Source organism: Toxorhynchites rutilus, chromosome 2 (assembly GCF_029784135.1).
Source record: "Toxorhynchites rutilus septentrionalis strain SRP chromosome 2, ASM2978413v1, whole genome shotgun sequence".
Lineage (NCBI taxonomy): Eukaryota > Metazoa > Arthropoda > Insecta > Diptera > Culicidae > Toxorhynchites > Toxorhynchites rutilus.
In genome coordinates this window covers 133,866,403-133,887,393 of record NC_073745.1, presented here as the reverse complement: position 1 = coordinate 133,887,393, position 20,991 = coordinate 133,866,403, and the positions used below count along the sequence as shown (strand labels likewise).

General features: G+C 37.7%; 1 protein-coding gene across 3 annotated transcripts in view; it reads right to left on the bottom strand.

Moving 5' to 3' along the window:
- Positions 1–410: 410 nt before the first annotated feature.
- The window catches only part of LOC129771315 (endothelial zinc finger protein induced by tumor necrosis factor alpha-like), a 99,129-nt gene continuing 78,548 nt past the window's right edge, over positions 411–20,991 (bottom strand). For all 3 annotated transcript variants that reach the window (XM_055774833.1, XM_055774834.1, XM_055774835.1), the window contains one exon: positions 411–19,409. In XM_055774833.1, coding sequence (XP_055630808.1) covers positions 18,843–19,409 — 567 coding nt within the window. In that variant the 3' untranslated portion in view covers positions 411–18,842. The remainder of the gene's footprint in view (positions 19,410–20,991) is intronic.

Here is a 20,991-nt window from a genome sequence, read left to right as displayed (position 1 = left end):
AAAAATAAATGAAGTCATGTTGTTTTATTTCCCAAATGGAACATAAACTTTTGTAAACTGGTTCAGATTACATCACTTTCTTGCTCTTTTGCCTAAACTTTTCCTATTCTTTTTTTCGGTCATTCCAAAATACCTATGATGACTCGCGATACGTTTTGAGTGTATATAAAATTTGTCCTAAACGGTTTGATTTTTAATCTTTACAATATCAACAAAATTCTCAACTAATTGGTTACAATAATTTGTCCGAGAGGAAAAATAAAACCACTAATTTAGAGCATTTTTGTATCACAGATTCAGTTTTTCTTTTTTTTTGACTCTACGTTTAATTTCTAGCAAGAATTAAAAATAGTTTAAACTAAACAGGGAAAACTCAATACCAGAGAGCGATTGTTTTTATATTCTCTCTCTCTCTCTCTCTCTCTCTCTCTCTCTCTCTTAATGTCGTACATGTGACATTTCTTCACGCTTGTTGTGGTTTTTTTTCCATTCTGTCGCAATCTAGCTCGATTGGATTGTCTTTTATCCGAACTGCATTCGTTGAAGTTTCAGCTTGTATACGAAAAGTTTCTTTCATTTAGTCATTGATAATGATAATTAGAGTAATATAGAATTATTGATAAAATTGGCCTAAATGTTAGATATCACGAGTCTTTAGTCTTATTAATTTTTGTTTTTCTTTTTTGGTTACTTAATTCATTTGTTTTTTCCTAAATGTTTCTTGAATCAGTTTTGTGTGTGTGATCAGAAAGTTATTTCTCACGAAAAGATTGAACGTAATACACATATTCCAAAAGAATAAAAAAATCATCCGAATATGGTTCTAAAATCTGTACTCACTTCTACAAACTATATATTTTCTACTTGCTATTCATGTAGTTTAGAATGATTGATGTGGCACTGACATCGAGTCGTTCCAATATTTTTGGAGTGCATAAAATATATATGATGGCTTCCAAGAAATGAGGAAAGTTGGAGGAAACACATTACATTTATTATTCTCTTGTAATCTTCGTTCTCGGTGAATCCGAGATATGATAAAAAACAAGTAGTGCCAGAAGATAAAAACCGTATTAAAAACACAAGTAAGAAAAGCCCCGTTAATGTTGCGGAGAACAATATCAGGACGTTACAGAACACAACTACGGAAATGGGGGTAGGTATGTATTTCCATGAAAATGGTGACAGACAGCTTTGAAATGAAATGAGGATTGGAAATGAGTGCTTGGCACAGGAATAGTATTTCAAAACTTGAAAACAATCTCTTTTCCTAGACGCATTTTGGATTTGCAACTTCTATGCTATGAAGTTTGATCTGTGCAATTTTTTTTGTACACCATCGATTCGATTAGCAAAATGAGTACAATAGAATGTGTATGATGTAGCTGATTTCAGGGAAAAGCTCTTTGTAATTGATTTCAACACTTCAAGATGGGCAGTGGCTCAACAAGAAATTTCATAATATCTAAAAACGATTGGATAGAAACTGGATGTTGTCTGGTAATGCCATTCTAATTTATTGGATCATATCAAATCACAGATGATTGATAATGAATGAAATGAATGCGTCTGCGCTGTGCATTGAAAGACGGAGAGCTGCGATAAGACGAGAGTCACGATATAGGGGTAGGGAGGACAAATTGGTCATGGGGGGCAAAGTGGTCACCTGCTTGTTTGGTAGTATAACTATTGACTATAGATGCCGTATTGATAGTCACCTTATGTTTGAAGAATTTAATGACTTTTGAGTCACCACGTACTTCAGTAGAGCTGTCGCATGTCAAAAAATAAATAAAAACAGAAGTTGCTTTCTCGATAGCCATTAGGCCGTAGTTCTTTGCGCATGGTATATAAGGAATTTCTCGTTAAATTTAGTTTATTCAATCTGATGTATTGGACAAATCATCAGTTTAACGGCTGTTCACATATTCTAGGTGAACACATATTTTGTTTAATCTCAGCGATCAATTAGCATAGAAAATACTTTGATGTTTGGAGGCAAAGTGGTCATATGTGAATAACGACTTACAATGTTCTGTTCGCTAAAGATGATAAACCGCATCACATTGTGCCCTTGAAAAGGATCCTTTTATGGCTTGGACCCTGGATAAATAGGCCACTGCAACTAAACCAAGCCTCGTTATGCGGAACATTATGATTTCAAATATGATTTGAACAAATTTGGACGAAATCGGTACTAATCGGTACTAATTAATGTGGGTGAGTCGGAGTCGGGAAATTTTTCTACGACTCCACAGCCCTGGTTTCGATCAAAACCACAAGGCTAAGTTGTCCGACACTTTCGGTATTTCAATGCCAACTATTCGGACTCATTCTATGAATCATTTGCTTGGTGCGTTAGTTTGCTGCTTCAAACGCTGGTTCAAAGATGAGGAGGAATACTTGGTTACTCTTGAATAATGTAGTTGTTGAACATATGGGAATGTAGTTTTATTTCCTCTTTCTATAAATTACTCTAGAGATAAGGCATGACAATCATGAGTTTAATAATCGATATCTCGCATACTCTTGTACTCAGCTCTGTCTTACTCGTTTGAAGATTGTGAAGAATTTAGTATAGGTCAACGTTAGAATCATTTTTTAAGAACCGTTTCTACAATTTTTATGAATAATAATATCTTCTATATCCCAGAATAAACCCGAATTTATTCATCTCATGATCAGTATAATCTTAGCTACCTCCATTTGGGATTCTGAAGTTTAATCCTCTTATCCTTCCCATTCTCGTGTAATTTGATATACGGGACATTAGGTTTCATATAATTATTTAAACAGAAACTGGTCAGTAGCGTCGGTCAGAAGCATAATTTTCATATGGAACATCTGATGAGTTTCAAGGAATTTGCCAAAAGCAGAAAATGATTCAGATTTTCTTTAGAAGAATATCAAAATAATGGAAAAGAACTAGAGAATAATTTAAACATTATTAATTTTGAAGCTTTGCAATGATAGATTCTTTTTTTCTTATTTGAAACTTAAATATTCTTTCATTCAAAGTATGTCTTCAAAACAATATCGTTGAAAATATCTATTACGTTAAAACAAAAGATCAATGGTCTTATTCGATGTAACTATCGCCTGATTCGGGTCTTGTCCACCAATTGCGAATGTTTGAATTACAAAAACCAGCTCTGCAATGTTGGAAAAACATTACAGTTATTATTTTATATTCAAAATATCAACAAATCAATTCTTCACATAATCAATCATAATTATCGTTTTGGGCCAGTGGCCTCCATTGCCATTTAATGGGGTTGCAACTCTCTGTTAGTCTAATCCTTAAAATAGAAACAAAAAATTTCTATTGATTTAGGGCAATCGAAATTAGATCTTTCGCCATGTTTCAATTTGTCTACGGGAGCTACATTTTTAGTCCTCAATTATATCCCATAGAGCATTTATCGAATCCAAATAAACAAATTTACGTTCTCTGGATACGTCAGGATTTCGTTCTAAAAATACCACCAAGCGGGTAAATTGCTGTTTGTTTATCTTTTTTTTCTCTAAAAGCAAGACAAGATTCAAAATGTTAGCAAAAAAGCTAAATAAATCCGAAATTAAACTTACTCCATTCCGCGTGACTAGCTTTCACCATCTAAAACACAAGTAACAAATATACTTGTTTTTCCCCGTGACGTGACAGTATCGTGGTATTCATAATAACACCGAGCTCATCAAAGTTGTCACGACGGATGAACTCTTCCGGATTCTACACACACGGTGACAGCCGTAATAACGTTGTATACAATTCACTCAATATAGCTCAATATAGTGTTTTGTAAAGGCTGCCGAACGCAGTGTTTGAAGCACAGTTGTAGAAAACAATCAATTGTATACGCAATTTCGTTCTAAATAAACATCATGATTTTTTTTCGAAAAAAAAACAGCTTGATCATTAATTTACACCAAATACTGAACTTGTAGGGGCAAGGGAATCTTGAATTCCCTAAAGATAAATAAGGATAATAAAATTCTTGATACTTCAATATTACCATCTTTGATTCTATGAATTTGACATTGTCAGTCATTTGTCTTTAGTCAGAATTCATCCAAACTTTCAACGAATCAATAAAGGTTTCTATGGATTGTTCGGAAATTATAACAGAAACCAGAAGTCTTATCACTGACACTGCCTGGTATCTTACTCCCTGGATGAAAAAGGGTGACACTTACAAAAATGAATAGTGGTTTATAGCTCAGCTGTTCTCGTCTCAGCAAATCATTGAAGGTCTCTTGGTACGTTTGTAGAGGTCAGGAGTTTAGCCTCCAAGAAACTCGTCGTTAGGGGAGTAGTACAGTGTGACCTGGGAGAAACATCAATAATATTTGGTGGCACGCAGACGACTTTCAATATGACTCTCGTCGTCAGTGTAAAATAAACTGGAGAAGACGAGCAAAATCAAAGTCAGTGTGTTCATTGAGGGCTATGCTTCAAGTGTCTGGGTTTTGGGAATCACACGAAAATCTGTTGTGGCCCCAACCGATCTGAGCTGTGCAGAAAGTTTGACAAGGAGGGTCATGTTTCAAGAGTCTGTACGAATCAATCGTGATGGCCGACAAACGGTAGTGAAAATAACCCAGATCAACCTCAATCACATGTAACCTGTTCGTAAACTACAGAAACAAAATGCGGAGTTGCAATCAATGCAGAGTCGTATCGAGTTCCTCCAGATAATGTTAACTGTGTAGCGAACAGGGCAGGTATAGCTGCGATCAAGTTATATATAGGTACTCCTTTCAAGAAGTGGTTTCAAATTCATATGAAAATTTCGAGATCGGAAAAATTAATGAAATTTTCACGTGCTGTCGAGTGAGAGTACCATCATAACTTTTCCAAAAACGGTCGTGAATCTATAACCGATGTCATCTTCTGCAGTCCATTGAAGAGGGAAAACATTATCTGCAGATTTGACGAGAAAAGTGAAAAGCTAGTGATTTTGTAGTTCTAGGAAACGGCAAAAAGTTACGATCGAACACGGGATACCAAGCCTTCCGACAGAGAGATATACGTCAAAGAACATTGTGCAGACAGCGATCTCTCGGACATGAACCCTGATAAAATGGCGAAATTTTTAGATAGATATTGTGCGTCAACGTATGTCGAGGAAATTGGAACCAAAGAACAATTGGGGCACTTAGTAATCACCGCGCTGGTTCAATGGCACCCGCGGAATCGTGTCCCGAAAAGTGAAAAGCTAGTGATGGGTACGAATACTTATGAGACGGGATTCTCCAGAGCCTTTCTAGCTGGGGTGATTTTCCGCATATATGTGATTTTGGCGGGGAACACTTTGTAGCGAGAACACTAAGTAAATTGTGTCTCTTTTATTCTAATCGGATATAAAGCAATAGAGCTCTTTAACTACGCGTTACGCGTTAAATAGTTCGGGATATTCAGCGAAAAACTCGGGAAAACTAGAACGTGGGAAATAAACTGCAGTTTTCTTTATTGCGATTTTTATTCACGATGGCCAAGCGAAAACTGATACTGTGTGACAGTAAAGCGGAAAAGGTGGCCATAGGTGCGAGAATAGTAGTTTACCAGTGAGGGGCTGCAATATGGAAATATTCCACTAGAACTACTTAACTTGCGTATTACATAATTATTGTAAATATTCGATTTCAGAGCTAACAGCCTGAAAATTAAAAATGTTGACCGAAGGTAATTAGGGTTTCTCATGCAAGCAGTTCGATTTCCAGAACGGAAAGTCAACCGCGGATGCTTTCCATATACAGTAAACATTCACTAACTGAGCGAAAAGGGAAGACCAGCTATCGACATTCGCGTTTTAACTGGTCTGGCATGTTGAACGTCAAATAAAATCGAGGGGAACTTCAATAAATTGTTTGATTCGCGTTGATCATGAAATTGGATAAACAAAGGGATTCCAATTGAAGTTTCGCATTGAGTGCGACAACAGGTATGAAATATAATTTGAGGATTTTTTTTCTGTAATTTAATCAATGATTTTGTCATGCGAAAATAATGTCAATTTTCATAACATTTCAAATTACATTCGAATGCCCCTCACAGCAAATCTTCCATTTGAATATGGCGTCGATTGTTTACGAAATTCTACTTTTTAACTGGTCCAAGGACCAGTTAACGTTCGCCCAGTTGAAAAGCAGACCAGTCAAACCAGAACCAGTTAGCGAACGATTAGGCGAGTGGTCGAGAAAGCCGAGATATTATTCAAACAGAAGAGAAGTGGGGATCGATACTATACTATGGAAACGATCGACGTTCTTCCTTTCTTCTTGGATGCCACTAACGTTCCCAGTGGAACTTTTGCCTTCTCAACGTAGGTACCCAGCAAACATTAAATCGTATAATTTTGCACGTGCCAAGTCTTACAAGAATCCGAATAAATCATAATCGCATATAATATCAATCAAAGTATGTATCGTGTATATTTGAAATCGCATAAAATGTAAAAACTCGATTTTATATACCATTATCAAATTAAGTCGCATATCGGTATAATAAACATCAATTTTATGATGTACATTGTCGTAAAATATATTTAACCCGCATCATATACGTATATTACGCTGATGCAGTTTGTGTGTCGTATAAGCGTATAATTTAAATCGATTCAGTACTGTAGTAAATCGTGTTGCATGGTGAAGAAAATCATGAAACAGTAAATCATATTAGATCCTAATAAAGGACATATTACATCATATTGAAATGTCAATGAAATGCTGATGCACTCGAAAGTTTTAACCGCTGTTGAAATAAATTGCAGATAGCCGCGCGAGATAGCTGGTGGATGATAATCCAGACGACCGGAGTTCGAACCCATATCGGAGCAGTTTTCACCAAACATCAACCTGTGCCATTTTAAACATTCAATTCCACTCCCAACACAAGTCAATCAAACAATTATTATTTCTACAAACATAAATACTCACATATGGCGATTCGTGAGGCTATAATAAACATTTCACGAAAATATTTTGCGCCATTTGTTTTTTTTTCTATGTCTGTAATAAATCGTATATGAGTATGGCACAAGTCGCTATTATAGCCGGTCAAAGTTGCATATTCATCCAAACAAATTCGGTAAGCATTTGCCATGTATGTATATGGCCTCCACTTTTGCATGCATATGCCAGTTAGGCGCATTATATGCCAACCAAATTTTAGGGCATATGATGTTATATATACGCTTGTTATGCGATTTAATGTTTGCTGCGTTAGGAAATCCAGCCGGTATACCACGCCACGCGGCACATCCATCGTCAGCGGTATGCGATATGCATACCCAGCAGAATGAAATAATAAAAAGGCCACAGCCATGTGGCTCGCTCTCTTTTCTCACACTGGACGTCGGCTAGGGAATAAGTAGGTTAGGAATTTAATAAAACTCTTTTTTAAAAAGTATATAAACAGGAAGAGTTTCCTTACTGGCGCAGCCGGTAGGATACCCATCAGGAGGTTTTAGAAAAAAAGTGACAAAGTGACAGTGAAAGCTTAGTAGTGATCACCAGCAGCAGCACCGAATAATCATTCTGGAGCATCGCTTGGACATCGCCCCTAGCAGAACGACAACTATTGCCCGCCTCCTCGGGGCCTACATATCAGCATATCGAATGCTGGAAATAATCGTGTAAGTACACACATTTAATTATACTTAACTACCGAAACAATGCCAGACGAAAAGTGCAGTGAAATTGAGCAGCTCCGTAACACGGTTGAGGAGCTTAAAACAATGCTCGCCGGGGGGCAGAATGACGATCTTTATCGCCTGCCAGATCCCATCAAAAATTTGTCCGAGTTCACGGGCAACAAACGAGAATTAAACTCGTGGTTGGAAGAAGTTGACGAATTATACGATACCTTTAAAGTGAAGGGACGAAAGGGTGCTCCTGACACATTAAACATGTTCTATCTCAGAGCAATAAGAAACAAAATTAAAGGTGAGGCACGCACTATTCTATGTGCCAACGGGAATCCCAGTACTTTACAGGGGATTAAGAAAATTTTGGTCGAAAACTTCGGTGACCAAAGAGATTTTACTACTAACCTTTCACTTTTATTCCATATCCGTAAAGGTGACAAAAACAATTCGAGATTCTTTAACGAGGTTAAAGAAATCAATACTAAGTTGAAGGCTAATCTTCAAATGAACCCGCTCTCACCAAACGAAATTATCGAGATGATAACAGTCTCAAAATATTTGGACAATATAGGGGAGCCACTTGCGTCCATTATTAGAAATTCTAAACCTTCTACACTCGATGAAGCACACTCAGCAGTTATGCTTAATGCTAACGCCGAGACACGCGCAAAGGGGACGGTAAAACCAAAAGCATTCGGAAATCAAGCACACCAAAGTAAATTAAATTTTAATAAACCCCCACCGCAACAGCAACAACAACAACAACAACAACAACATAAGAAACCATATCAGCAATACAGAGCGTGGGTTGAGCATAATAATAATGAATCAAATGGAGCGCAAAGCGCCATAGTGAACAATGACTCGGACGATGACAATGACGATGACGATGACGACGAATCAGATATCGCAGTGGAATCCAATGAACTAAATTTTCACGTGGTCAGATTGAAAAACTCTCGAACTTGAATTTTATACCATACATTCGTTTTACGACTTCGAAAGGTTATTTAAACTTTCTGGTCGACACAGGGGCCAATAAGTCGTATATAAATCCGGAACATGTCAAAACCGCTAGCAAGGTATCTAATCCTGCGGTTGTAACAAACAAAAATGGTAAATTTGTAATAGATAGCGTTGTACATGCTAATTTGTTTGCAGAATCCTTCAGTGAAAAATTGCCATACCACGTGTTTAAATTTCATCCATTTTTCGATGGCCTTATAGGCTACGAAAATTTAGCGCGCATGAACGCAATCATTGATACAACACATCATTTTTTAAAAATTGGTAACAGAGAGTACTCTTTCACAAAGTACTATCCTTCAAACATAAATTTCCACGAGTGTCGTGAAAAACTTGGTGAGATTTGTACTACATCGAATGGCACATTTTTAATTGAGCATGAAACAGATATCAACTCAAATGTCACTGTAAATCCTGGCTTATATGTAGCCGAGGATAACAGGGCAACAGTATTTCTGTCTGCAAATGGAAAGAAAAGAAATCACAACTTAAAACCATTCGATAATGATCCTTACTTGTTGGAAGACAAATGCAGTACAGGTAAACTAAAATTTCCTGCCGATCATTTAAACAAAGAAGAAATCCGCCTACTGGTTAAAACCCTGAAGCCATTCAAAGACATATTTTTCAATGAAAGCGAAAGGTTAACTTTCACTCATGAGGTAAAACATTCTATAAACACGACTAATGAAAAACCCATCCATCAGCGTACATACAAGTACCCATACCACCTTCGAGAAATTGTTTCTGAACAGATTCAGAAGATGTTAGACAACGGGATTATTCAAGAGTCCTCATCACAGTGGACATCTCCGATTTGGGTCGTACCCAAAAAAGACGACAATTCAGGCAAAAAGAAATATAGGATTGTGGTTGACTATCGCAAGCTAAACGAAGTCACACCCGCTGACCGATACCCTATACCGGAAATCAGCGAGATCCTTGACAGATTAGGAAAAGCTCAATATTTTTCCGTGTTAGACTTAGCAAGCGGCTTCCATCAAATTGAAGTGGAACCAGCTCACATTCCCAAGACTGCCTTTAATGTAGATCATGGCAAATACGAATTCATTCGCATGCCGTTCGGGTTGAAGAATGCGCCCGCTACTTTCCAAAGGTTGATGGACTCTGTATTGAGGAAACACCTGGGTATCAGATGTTTCGTCTATATGGACGACATCATTATCTTTTCCCCTTCCTTGGAGAATCATCTGCAAGATATCACTAAAGTTTTGCAAACTCTGAAAGAAGCCAATTTAAAGGTACAGTGCAATAAGTCGGAGTTTCTTCGCAAAGAGGTTGAATTTCTTGGGCACCTCGTTACTGTTCAAGGAGTTAAACCAAACCCAAAGAAAGTAGAGGCGATCAAAAATTGGCCAATCCCAAGGACATTGAAGGAGTTGAGATCGTTTTTGGGAACCGTATCTTACTACCGCCGATTCATACCAAAATTTGCATCCATTGCAAAACCAATGACTTCGAAATTATGCGGAAAAGGTAAAACGTTTGATGTAACTCATGATTTCGAAACAGCCTTTAAACAGTTAAAGGATATAATGACTAAGGATTTGCTATTACACTATCCAAACTTTGACGAAGCTTTTATTGTGACTACGGATGCCTCTAACGTAGCAATTGGGGCAGTGTTATCGCAACTGGTTGATGGTAAAGAGAGACCTATTGCATATCTCTCTCGAACTCTTTCAAAGGCTGAAGAGAATTACTCAGCCACTTCAAAGGAGCTTTTAGCGATATATTTTGCCGCGAAAACGTTTAGGCCGTATCTCTATGGTAGACGATTTACTATATACACGGACCATGAACCATTAACAAAAGAGCTAAAATTGACAGACGCCACTGGAAGAGTGACCCGACAATGGCTTTATCTGGAACAGTTCGACTTTCGAATCATTTACAAGAAAGGAAAGCAAAACGTAGTCGCGGATGGGCTTTCCAGGATTCCCCGCATGGAACTCAATCTTCAAACGTTGGAAAGCGAATGCTTTGAAAATCACGAAGTATATGGTCCAGAAATTATCAACAAATACAAGAACCAGCTTATATTAAAAATTACTAAGGATAAGTCTAAGAGCCCACATATAATATATAATACTTTTCCAGGTCAAGTAAGACACATTTTTCATAGAAATGGATATTCAGATGGAGACCTAACAAGGATTTTGAAGGATTATCTGGATCCAACAACGAATAACGGTATCTTTGCGCCACTCGACATTTCTTTGTCGTGTCGAAGGATAATTAATAACACATTTAGCAAGACCTTAAAAATTAACTTCTCCAATTTCAAACTTCCAGATTTGATGTCATCAGCGGACCAACAGGAATTCATCAAACGATGTCATAATTTTAACCACAGAGGATGGAAACTCACATACAGTGAGCTACAGAAATCTGTATACTTCCCAGGGATGTTATCTAAGGTCAAGGTATTTGTACAAAACTGTGAATCTTGCAAATTTGCCAAATATGAACGAAAACCGTTCAAAATCCCGATTGGTAGAAGAATTTATGAAAGACCGTTTGAAAATGTCTTCATAGACGTTTATGTCAAAGAGGGTGAAAAATTTTTAACCCTCGTTGACGCGTTCTCAAAGTTCGCGCAAATTTACAAGATTCAAAATGAAACTGCCGATGAGTTAATGGAGACTCTGACTGAATACTTTAAAAGTTTCGGCCTACCAAAAATGATCACTTGTGACCAAGCTACAAGTTTTAGAAATGCAAAATTTAACAAATTCTTACACAAACTTGGTATATCTCTTCATTTCGCGAGTTGCAGTAATGGCAACGGAATTGTGGAACGTTTCCACAACACATTGCTCGAAATGTCTATGGCGAATAGAGACAAAATAGAAAATCTTTCACTTTATCAGGGCCTAGTCTTGGTAACGACCCTGTATAACGAGACAAAGCATACGACGACAAAACTCACACCTAAAGAAATAATATTTGGAAATTCATCGTCCCTTAACATTGACGAAATCAACCTTTCGAAAAACAAAACACTTCAGACCGCTAGAGACAATATATCCCTAGACGCAAATAATCACAATTCTAAATTACCCATAATATCAAAGGACGATTTCAAGAAACTGGTAAATAGACAAGCACTAGTAAAATGTAAAGCACATCCAACGCCTCACGGACACAGATATCGACTCATAAACATCAAAACTGAAACGGACAAGACAGTGACCGACGACACAAACATCAAAATTCACAAGAAAAGCATCAAAAGATCTCCTATCTAAACCCCTCATTTATATGATCTTCCTTCCAGACTATGTCTACTACTCCAGGGCGGACACTGCGATGTACGCATACACGATTTAAATCAAAACCCTCTAGCTGTTGTGTCATTAGGACCTGCGAGAATAAGCCATAACTATGTTAGAATTATCCACCGTGTAAATGTAAGTTCTATTGAATCCATTATTGAAAAACTGATTGTAATTGCAAATGAAAAGATAACACATAGACACATCCTGAGCCCACTTATAAAATCTAAACAAGAAAAATTGTTAATAACTTTTGAAAAACTGAAAACGCCAAATATTAGACGATTCAGACGATGGGAAACCCTAGGAAAAGCCTGGAAATATATATCAGGCAGCCCGGATGCCGAAGATTTGAAAATCATTAATACCACTACCAATACACTAATTGAACAAAATAATAAGCAAACAGCAATTAACAAGCAATTTGAAGAAAGAATCAATAACTTAACAAAAACTATCTCTTTGCTAGCTACCGACTATTACAAGTCATATAATGAAACAATGGATGGATTTGAATCAGTTAATCTTTTATTTAATTTAGCTGAGCTCATCAAGAATTCAGAGATAGTAGAGGAGGCTATAACTTTAGCTAGGTTTGATATACCAAGCAGCCGCCTCATCAGCCCAGAAGAAATCTTCGCAGCACAACAGTTTCTCACCAGCAACAATTTCGAACTAGATTCCTTCGGCACTATTCTGGATATCGCCAGCGCTTATGTTCTTCGAACCTCACATTCAATTATCTACACCTTAAAAGTTCCAAAAATTAAGGATGTCATTTATGAGCTACACTACATCGAACCAGTCATAACCAATGGTACACGTGTTCATCTATCTTCAAACTACTATCTAAAAGGACCCAAATCTTACCATATGCAAAATTTATGTCCTAAAACCAGAGGACTTTACATTTGCCAAGAGTCGCAGTTAGAAGTAGCAGGAGCATGCATTCAACAACTAATGAGTGGAAGTTCTGCCCAATGTATGGTTGAGAAAACGTATGGTCAAAATTTTGTAAAGAAAATCAACGACGCCAATATCGTTGTAAATGATGCAAACATGACTATGTCTTCAAGCTGTTTTAAACACACGAAAGACTTGCAGGGATCTTTCTTAATTCAGTTCTCCGGATGTACTATCCACCTAAATGGAGAGGAGTATACAAATCTCGACGCTGAAGGACCTGCAACGTCTTTTATTCCAACCACCGGGTTAAAGGTAAACGCCACCGAAATCATCAATCGTATGCCTCTAGACTACTTACAGAAACTTCATCTAAATCATCGAGAACACCTGCACAAGCTCAACTTGACGACGACAAACATACACGGAAGTTTGCGCACCTTCAAGTGGATATCCCTTGGTTCATTCTCCGTTACAACTCTAATCATCCTTGGAATCATTTTCACCTTGGTCATCAAAAACATACTTCCACCATGCAATAGAACCAAAATCGTTATCAAGGGAGACACGCCAACGGGTAGTATGGAGGACATTGTAGATGAATATATTCAGAAGAAACCGAGGGTTAAGTTCATACCGCAGCAAGATAATTGAGGAAAGCCGAGGACGACTTTCGACTAAAAGGGGAGCCGTTAGGAAATCCAGCCGGTATACCACGCCACGCGGCACATCCATCGTCAGCGGTATGCGATATGCATACCCAGCAGAATGAAATAATAAAAAGGCCACAGCCATGTGGCTCGCTCTCTTTTCTCACACTGGACGTCGGCTAGGGAATAAGTAGGTTAGGAATTTAATAAAACTCTTTTTTAAAAAGTATATAAACAGGAAGAGTTTCCTTACTCTGGGTAGTACTAGGTAAGTTACTATACCGAATAACACAACTTGAATGTATTTTGAAGTGGCTTCTTTGGATTTGAAGATACATCGTAATAGAAGGATGTTGAATACCACGTTCCGGCTCATGGCATTGTGAGTATTGTTTAAGCATTGCGAGTGCCGTATCGTGGATATTACTCATCGGCATCGTTCGGGAGAAGGGCAGCGAATGCATAACACAAGTCTTCAGAGGAATAAGCAAAACTATGACAGTTGTCAAATGGAGCGTGGAGCTATTTTTTTTTTACTGGTTAATGAGTCCAGCCGTATCGAGTTCCTCGCGTTCAAGAAGTGGTAGCTCATAGGAAGGTTTTGTGATCGTCAAAATCAATGGAATATTCATATACAGTTGCTATGCATCTCAGGGTCATCGGAGCAGTAGCCACCAAATGGATATACTCACAGACAAGCTTATCGAATAAAAGTCGTTTATCACCGGAGGAGACTTTCACGCTTGGGCTGAGGGATGGGGAAGCACCTGGAGATCCATCATTGTATAGGCTTATATGTTTGCTGATTTATGGAGAGGATTATTTTCAACAGACTGATGAAATGTAAAGATGTTAATCATGGATTGTTAAAAATACAGTACGGGTTCCGAAAAGGAGAGCCAACAGTGGGCGCTATCCGGACAGTTATCGAGATAGCTCAGGAGTCGGTACAACAAAAACGTAGAGGACATCTTTTCAGCGCAGTGATTTTGATTGACGTGAAGAATGCTTTCAACAGCGCCAGCTGGGGGGGCCACCGTCGAGGCGAGAATGAAGGTGCCTCGATACTTTTACATGATTCTGAAGAGTTGTTTCCAGAATCGGATCGTGGTATACAATACGGGGGACAGAAACTGAAGAATATATAAGCGGGAGTTCCATAAGATTCCATCCTAGGTCGGAACACGATGTATGACGGCGTGCTAATGCTGGAGCTACTCAAAGGTTTGGAGGTTGTGGGATTTACGGACTATATCGTAACAACGGTAATTGGCGAGGCGTTCCAGGAAGTGGAAATATTGGCAAGTGAGACAATGTACACGACTGGATCGAAGGTAAAAAATTCCAGATGGTACATCACAAAACCGATGTGCTATTAGTGAGTAATCGTGGAGTAGTGCTGTGGGCAGAAGTCTCTGTTGGAGGTCATACCATCGCCTCGAGGCGTGTAGTAAAATATCTCGGAGTCTTGATCGACGAACGGCTAAACTTTAATCTCTATGTCGACTATTCCTGTGAGGAGGCGGCAAAGGCCATCAACGTAATGGCCAGAATCATGCCAAATTACATTGGACCCAGTAGCAGCAAGATACGGTTCAGCGGAGTAGAGCCAGACATCCCGAAATTGATGGCAGCGGAGTCGATAGCCAAATGGCAGCAGAAATGAAATAGTGCTGAGAACGGAAGGTGGACACACAAACTCATACCGGTCCTTTCGACCTGGATGAACCCTTAAACACGGAGAAGTGAACTTCTACTTGATACAGTTTATGTTAAATAATGGTTGTTTTAGACAACGCAACGGCATCTCTATGCCCAGAATGCTGTAGTTTGAACGGAATACTGAAGCACGTGGTCTTCATATACCCAAGATTTGAAGTATTGCGAAGGTAGATAACCATTCTGAACGCGGCGAATGTAGATGGCGAAATGTGTCGGTATGAAGGCATATGGAACAACCACTTATACATTTTTTTCTTTTTACAAAAAAAAACTTAAACCAGTGAATAATCTACTGGAATATACACATCTTTATGAATGCTATTCATTTTTCGTATTCAGATATTTTTTTTAATTTGGGCATATGTTTGATGATATTAGCAAAATTATTATATTGTTATATGCAAAAGAATAGCAGCGGTATATATTTAATTTAAATACAACGTCGTCAGTATGTTCTTCGTTTTTGAAAACTTTTCATGGTCACCTGTGGTGGGGAAAGTGGTCACTCGCACATATCATGCCTAGAATGGATAGATTTATGCGTGTTTTCTTGTCCAAATTTGTTTAAATCATTATTGAAATTGTAGGTACATGTATGAAATCAGTTAGGCCTATTCACCTAGAGTCGCAATTGAAATTCTCTCATACGTAAAAAACGTAGTAGGAAACACAACGTGTTCCATAATGAGGCTTGGTTTTGGTTGGGGTGGTATATTTGTTGTGGGTGGGAGCAGAAGGTGATAAGGTATATCAGTTTTTGAAAGCAGAACATTGTCAGTAGTAATACTCCACTGACCACTTTGCCCCCAAACAACAAAATAATGTTTATGCGAAATAATTGCTGAAATTGAACAAAATAGGTTCACCTCTCCTAGAATATGTGAACAGTCGTCAAAACTGTTGATTCGTAGAAAATAACAGGTCAAAAAAATTTCACTAGAAATTCCTTAAATTCGAAACGCACAAAATCACGGTTGACTATCAATACGGTGTCAATAGTCAATAGTTATACTACCAAACAAGCAGGAGACGTCCTTCGTCTCACGTGAACACTTTGCTCCCACTATCCTTACTGCCTTTGCCTTTTCATGGAGGTGAATAATTTATCATCCCATTTCATGAGCCACTTTCCAGTTTCTTGGGAATATCGAATGTTTTAGCCCAACGATGAAATAGAATTTACTAATCTTGAGCTAAGCGCAGAAGCTGATTTGATTCTCGAAACAAGCATACGAGTGGTTAAGTGCGATTCACATATAACATCCACGTCATGTTCACGTTCCGTCCCGTCACGTTGCGTCAATTATTCTTCCAAGCAGTTCTTATGCAAACATTCACATACACCTGCAACGGGAACTTCGACATGCCGTTGCTGGTATATGTGAATGCTTCAATAGGAATTCCATGGAAGAATAATTGACGCAACGTGACGTGACGGAACGTGAACGCGACGTGGATGTTGTATGTGAATCGCACTTTATTATGTGCGTCATGAGAGAGATCGTAATGCCACATTTTTTTTGCTGGCCATCAGTTTTTGAGTGATTAAGCGACTGTCCTTGTGATTGTGAGAAAGTTTGGGGATATAATTGGGGTTACTAAAACATATAGGATACATTATCATACATTATCGAATGACACCTGAAGGAACTTGTTTTGAAAGGAGATGAATTTCGTCATCAACGTAAGGGGATTTAGTCATTTTAAAGTTTCCAATGTCACGGGCTGAATCTTTGAACGCTACTGTCCATGTTGCCTTTTCGAATTGCATTTCAATTGATATCTTACTAGTTACTATCTGTTTTCGCGCACTTTGTTAGACAAATCCATTACCAACTACAACTTATCATGCGTTTCCTTTGAACGTTTGCATTTGCCTGTGTAACCCCACTTCGTACTCTCCTGTACCATATGCTTAATCTCTTATTAGATTTCTTATTCTTATGTAGATAGACAACGTAGGATTATCACTTATCACCTGTAAATAAATGAGTTGGTATAAAAGATTTCGCCGGCCGCAAAGTGTCCGACGTCCGTGAGTATGCTTGTGTGTTTTGCGAGTATCAACCATAAGGAAACAATGCTGTAGATAGTAAAAATACCTCTGTGCTCCAATGAAAGCATTTGTTCTCTACACAGTACACATTGATTTCGGCCTGTCACATTCACTACTGTTCGCACTGTTTGTTTTATTGTTTTGTATATGTATGATAAAACATAAACCTTGGTAAATATTTGATTGTAGTCTTCGTTCCTGCATTTAACTATTTGTGTTGTATGTGTTCACTTCCATATGATTTGTCCCAATGGAAATACGAACATTACTTGTTTGCATTTCACATTACCCTATTTTGTTTACTGTTTCAACTATTGTTATCTGGTGTAAACGTGTTCGTGAAAATTAATTATCCTATTGTGACCTTGTTTTAACTGCTTGTTGTTTCTATTTCATGTTATTATTTGTATTAATCAATTAACTATTTCTGTTGTTTCATCACTTAATAATGTGTTGCACTGTTAAAAAAGTTTTAATAAAAAATAGCACCATCTGTTTGTTGTTGTGGAAGTTATGTATACCTATAGTTTAGGTTCTCGGTTGATTTATTCTTAATTAGTTTCTCATTTATGATCGATTCTTTTTCTTTGTTTATCGTGGAGGTATTTTTCATTTCTGTTTTGCTGTTGTTTTTCTAATGGCCCGTATCGAAAGTGGAGTTCACATTCCTGTTCCGTATCGAAAAGGAAACGCATGGTCATTTTTTGATGTACAACAGCTAGGCACTCTTGTTTCTTAAACAGTACTGGGTTAAATATTGTAGTTATCTATTTTTTTCTCAGATGTTTTCATGGTGTAATGCTTTTTGGATCCAGTGGAGTCTGAAGAAGGGCCGTTATTTGTATTTTTAAGTGAATTTGGCATTATCTTTCTGGTAACAGCCGCACTTTCATGTTTCATTTTGTGGTCAGAGTCTATGCCAGAGTTGCATTAAAATGTTAGGGAATATGGGTATTCCCACTATGACTTTTTCCCTAGTTCTAATCACACCAATTTAATATGTTCATTGCATCTGGTTTCATAAATGCATTTGTACGGTTTGCTTATTCGGCATACATTGTCTGAAGGGATTCTTTCTAAGCTAGCGTGCAAATTTTTCACTGCCTTTTTCCACAAACACAGAAAAACGCTTCTCGTATACGATTGATTTCATGTTGAACGTGAAATTTTAGCCATTTCAGTCTTTGGTTTCGTTTTCTTTATATATATCAATGATATCCCTCGTTAGTGTTTCCCCTTCAATGTTGGATGTGCATTCATGGATGGTTGTGACTTTAGAATAAATATCACAGTTTCCTTGGTCATGCTGCAGTCCATTCACATGACTACTTTCACTTTCCACCTGTAGTCGCTCGTCTCCTAGTGAAAAATTTGCACAGAATACCCTGTTCATGTCCTTGCTGACATTGTCCCCATTATTCATTCTAGAATATCGCGGAACTATTCAGCGATCAATTGCTATGAGAGCCGGAGGCGGTGGTCCAAGTGGTACGGGAAGTGCATGTCGAACACCCGAAGGGTGTTGTTCATGCAATGGATGTCACTGTGCTACCACGGCTTGTGGCGCCGGAGTCGCTATGACTGCAGGTCCTGCTCCTGGAACAGCAGTTATGGTTGACGTTGTATGGCTTGGTTGTGGATTAGAATTAGACCCATTGACGGGATTAGTTGTTGAAACTGCTGGTGGTAGAATGGGGTGGGTTCCACTGCTACTGCCATTAACTGCAGTTGTTGTATTGGCAGTTACAACTGTTGTATCCCCAATGAAGGGCTGATTGAATGGCGGGCCATAGCACTGTGGAAAATATAATTCATGTTTCACCGGTGCCATGCGCTGAACAGGATTATTTTGTTTATCCATTACGAAGTTAGGGGAAACTTTTTGCTCTGCAACAATGTTGTTATTATTGTTGTTGTTACTATTATTATTGTTATTGTTATTGTGATTGTTGATGTTATTATTGTTATTCAACGCTGCCATTGTGGCCATTTTCCGTGATTTGGACGAGTGAGGATTCATGTGGTTGTCGATATGTTTCTTAACCTCTTGCTCGGTGGCAAATCTTCGACGGCAGTTTGGCATCGGACAGCAAAACGGTCGATCTCCCTGTATCAGAAAAAAAAATGCAGCAAAAGATATTAGAATTGGATATGACGTCGATTTTAAAGATATATGAAGTATAACATAAAATTTCCAGCCCGAGTAATTTTATCTATGTATTTGGACATTAAGAAAGCAAATTTAACCCTTTGCGGTCGTATTAAATTTGAGCATGGGTGTCGTACTGGTCGGAATTATTTTCCCTATGAAAAAACAGTGATACATGCAAGGTTACGAAAGATAAACATTTTTTTATTTTTTTGTGAACTATATACATGTATTAACTTAACAATGTGTTTCAATGTAATGTTTTTATATAAAAATAATATTTTATATTTCGTCTTCGTGTGAAATCTTTCGAAACAGTCTCCAAGAGTAAATCAAATGAAATATAATCAATACAAAATTTTATTTTTATTATCCGTTGAATATGAGACACTTTTGCCATTGATGCAATAAATGTGTAATCAATGTCAACAATGTGTATTCGAAGAGATCAGCACTTTTCACTTTTAATAAAGATTTTTTTACATGAGATTATTCAGATGACATAAGACACTCATGCAAACAATTATTCTGCTTTTAAAACTACTTCAACATAATTTAAACCAGTAGTTATTCAAATAATGATTTTTGCGTCTCCGAAATGATTAGAACTTTGCCCTTTAGATAAACAAAGATTTTGTCGCTTCAAACAGTTATGCGATTATTCAAAAGAAATGAGACTTTTATGCAAACAGCAGTTCTAATACTGTGAACATGTAACACTCCAAAGTGTTACAATGGCTAAATTCTGCCATTTTATCATTATTGTCCCACATTTCTATGCATCCAACGCACTGTGCGTTGTCTTGTGTGGGTGACTGCTTTGTTTGATGCTGAGTACCGTTATCCATTACCTATAGGAGCACCGTATTGATTCGTGAACAGGTTCACTAGACATCACTCTTCGTTTAGGAAAAGCATAAACTGATACTTGGTTGAGTAAAATATAAGATTAGCATGGTTTCTTGCTGTGGTGGCTGAGAGCAGATAAACGACCAGAACGGTAAAAAAGGTATGGTGGCTGAGAGCAGACAGACGACCACAAAGAGTTAAGATGGTGATACAGTACATATATAAATAACGTTTCTGGTACTATTTATTAGTTTTAATACTTTGATTGTAATGATTCCAAGTAAAAACCAGGGTATGTTTTTATGAAATTGTAAATGTAGCGTTTGCTCTACGGATAATGTGGATAGAGAAAATAATGCAATTTATCCTTTTTCAATTTATTGAGTATAATCGAATTATTTCCAACTTCAAAGCATTCACGATTCATCAATCACCCAACTAGCGACCAGACGACAGCGAGGCTTTCCAAATGATCTTACTCAAGGCCGAGAGTTAAGTTTTCCAAATCGGCTTTTTCAAGGCCAGAGGCGAATGCACGGAGAATTTTTAATCCCTCTTCAATTCGAACCATGGTCATCATTATTTTAGTCACAGTTTCGCTCCAGCCAGAATACTCTCTCAATGCTGATATCACACACCGCGGTTTTGCTAGATACAAAGAAGAATGAAAGAATGGAAGATATATAACGCA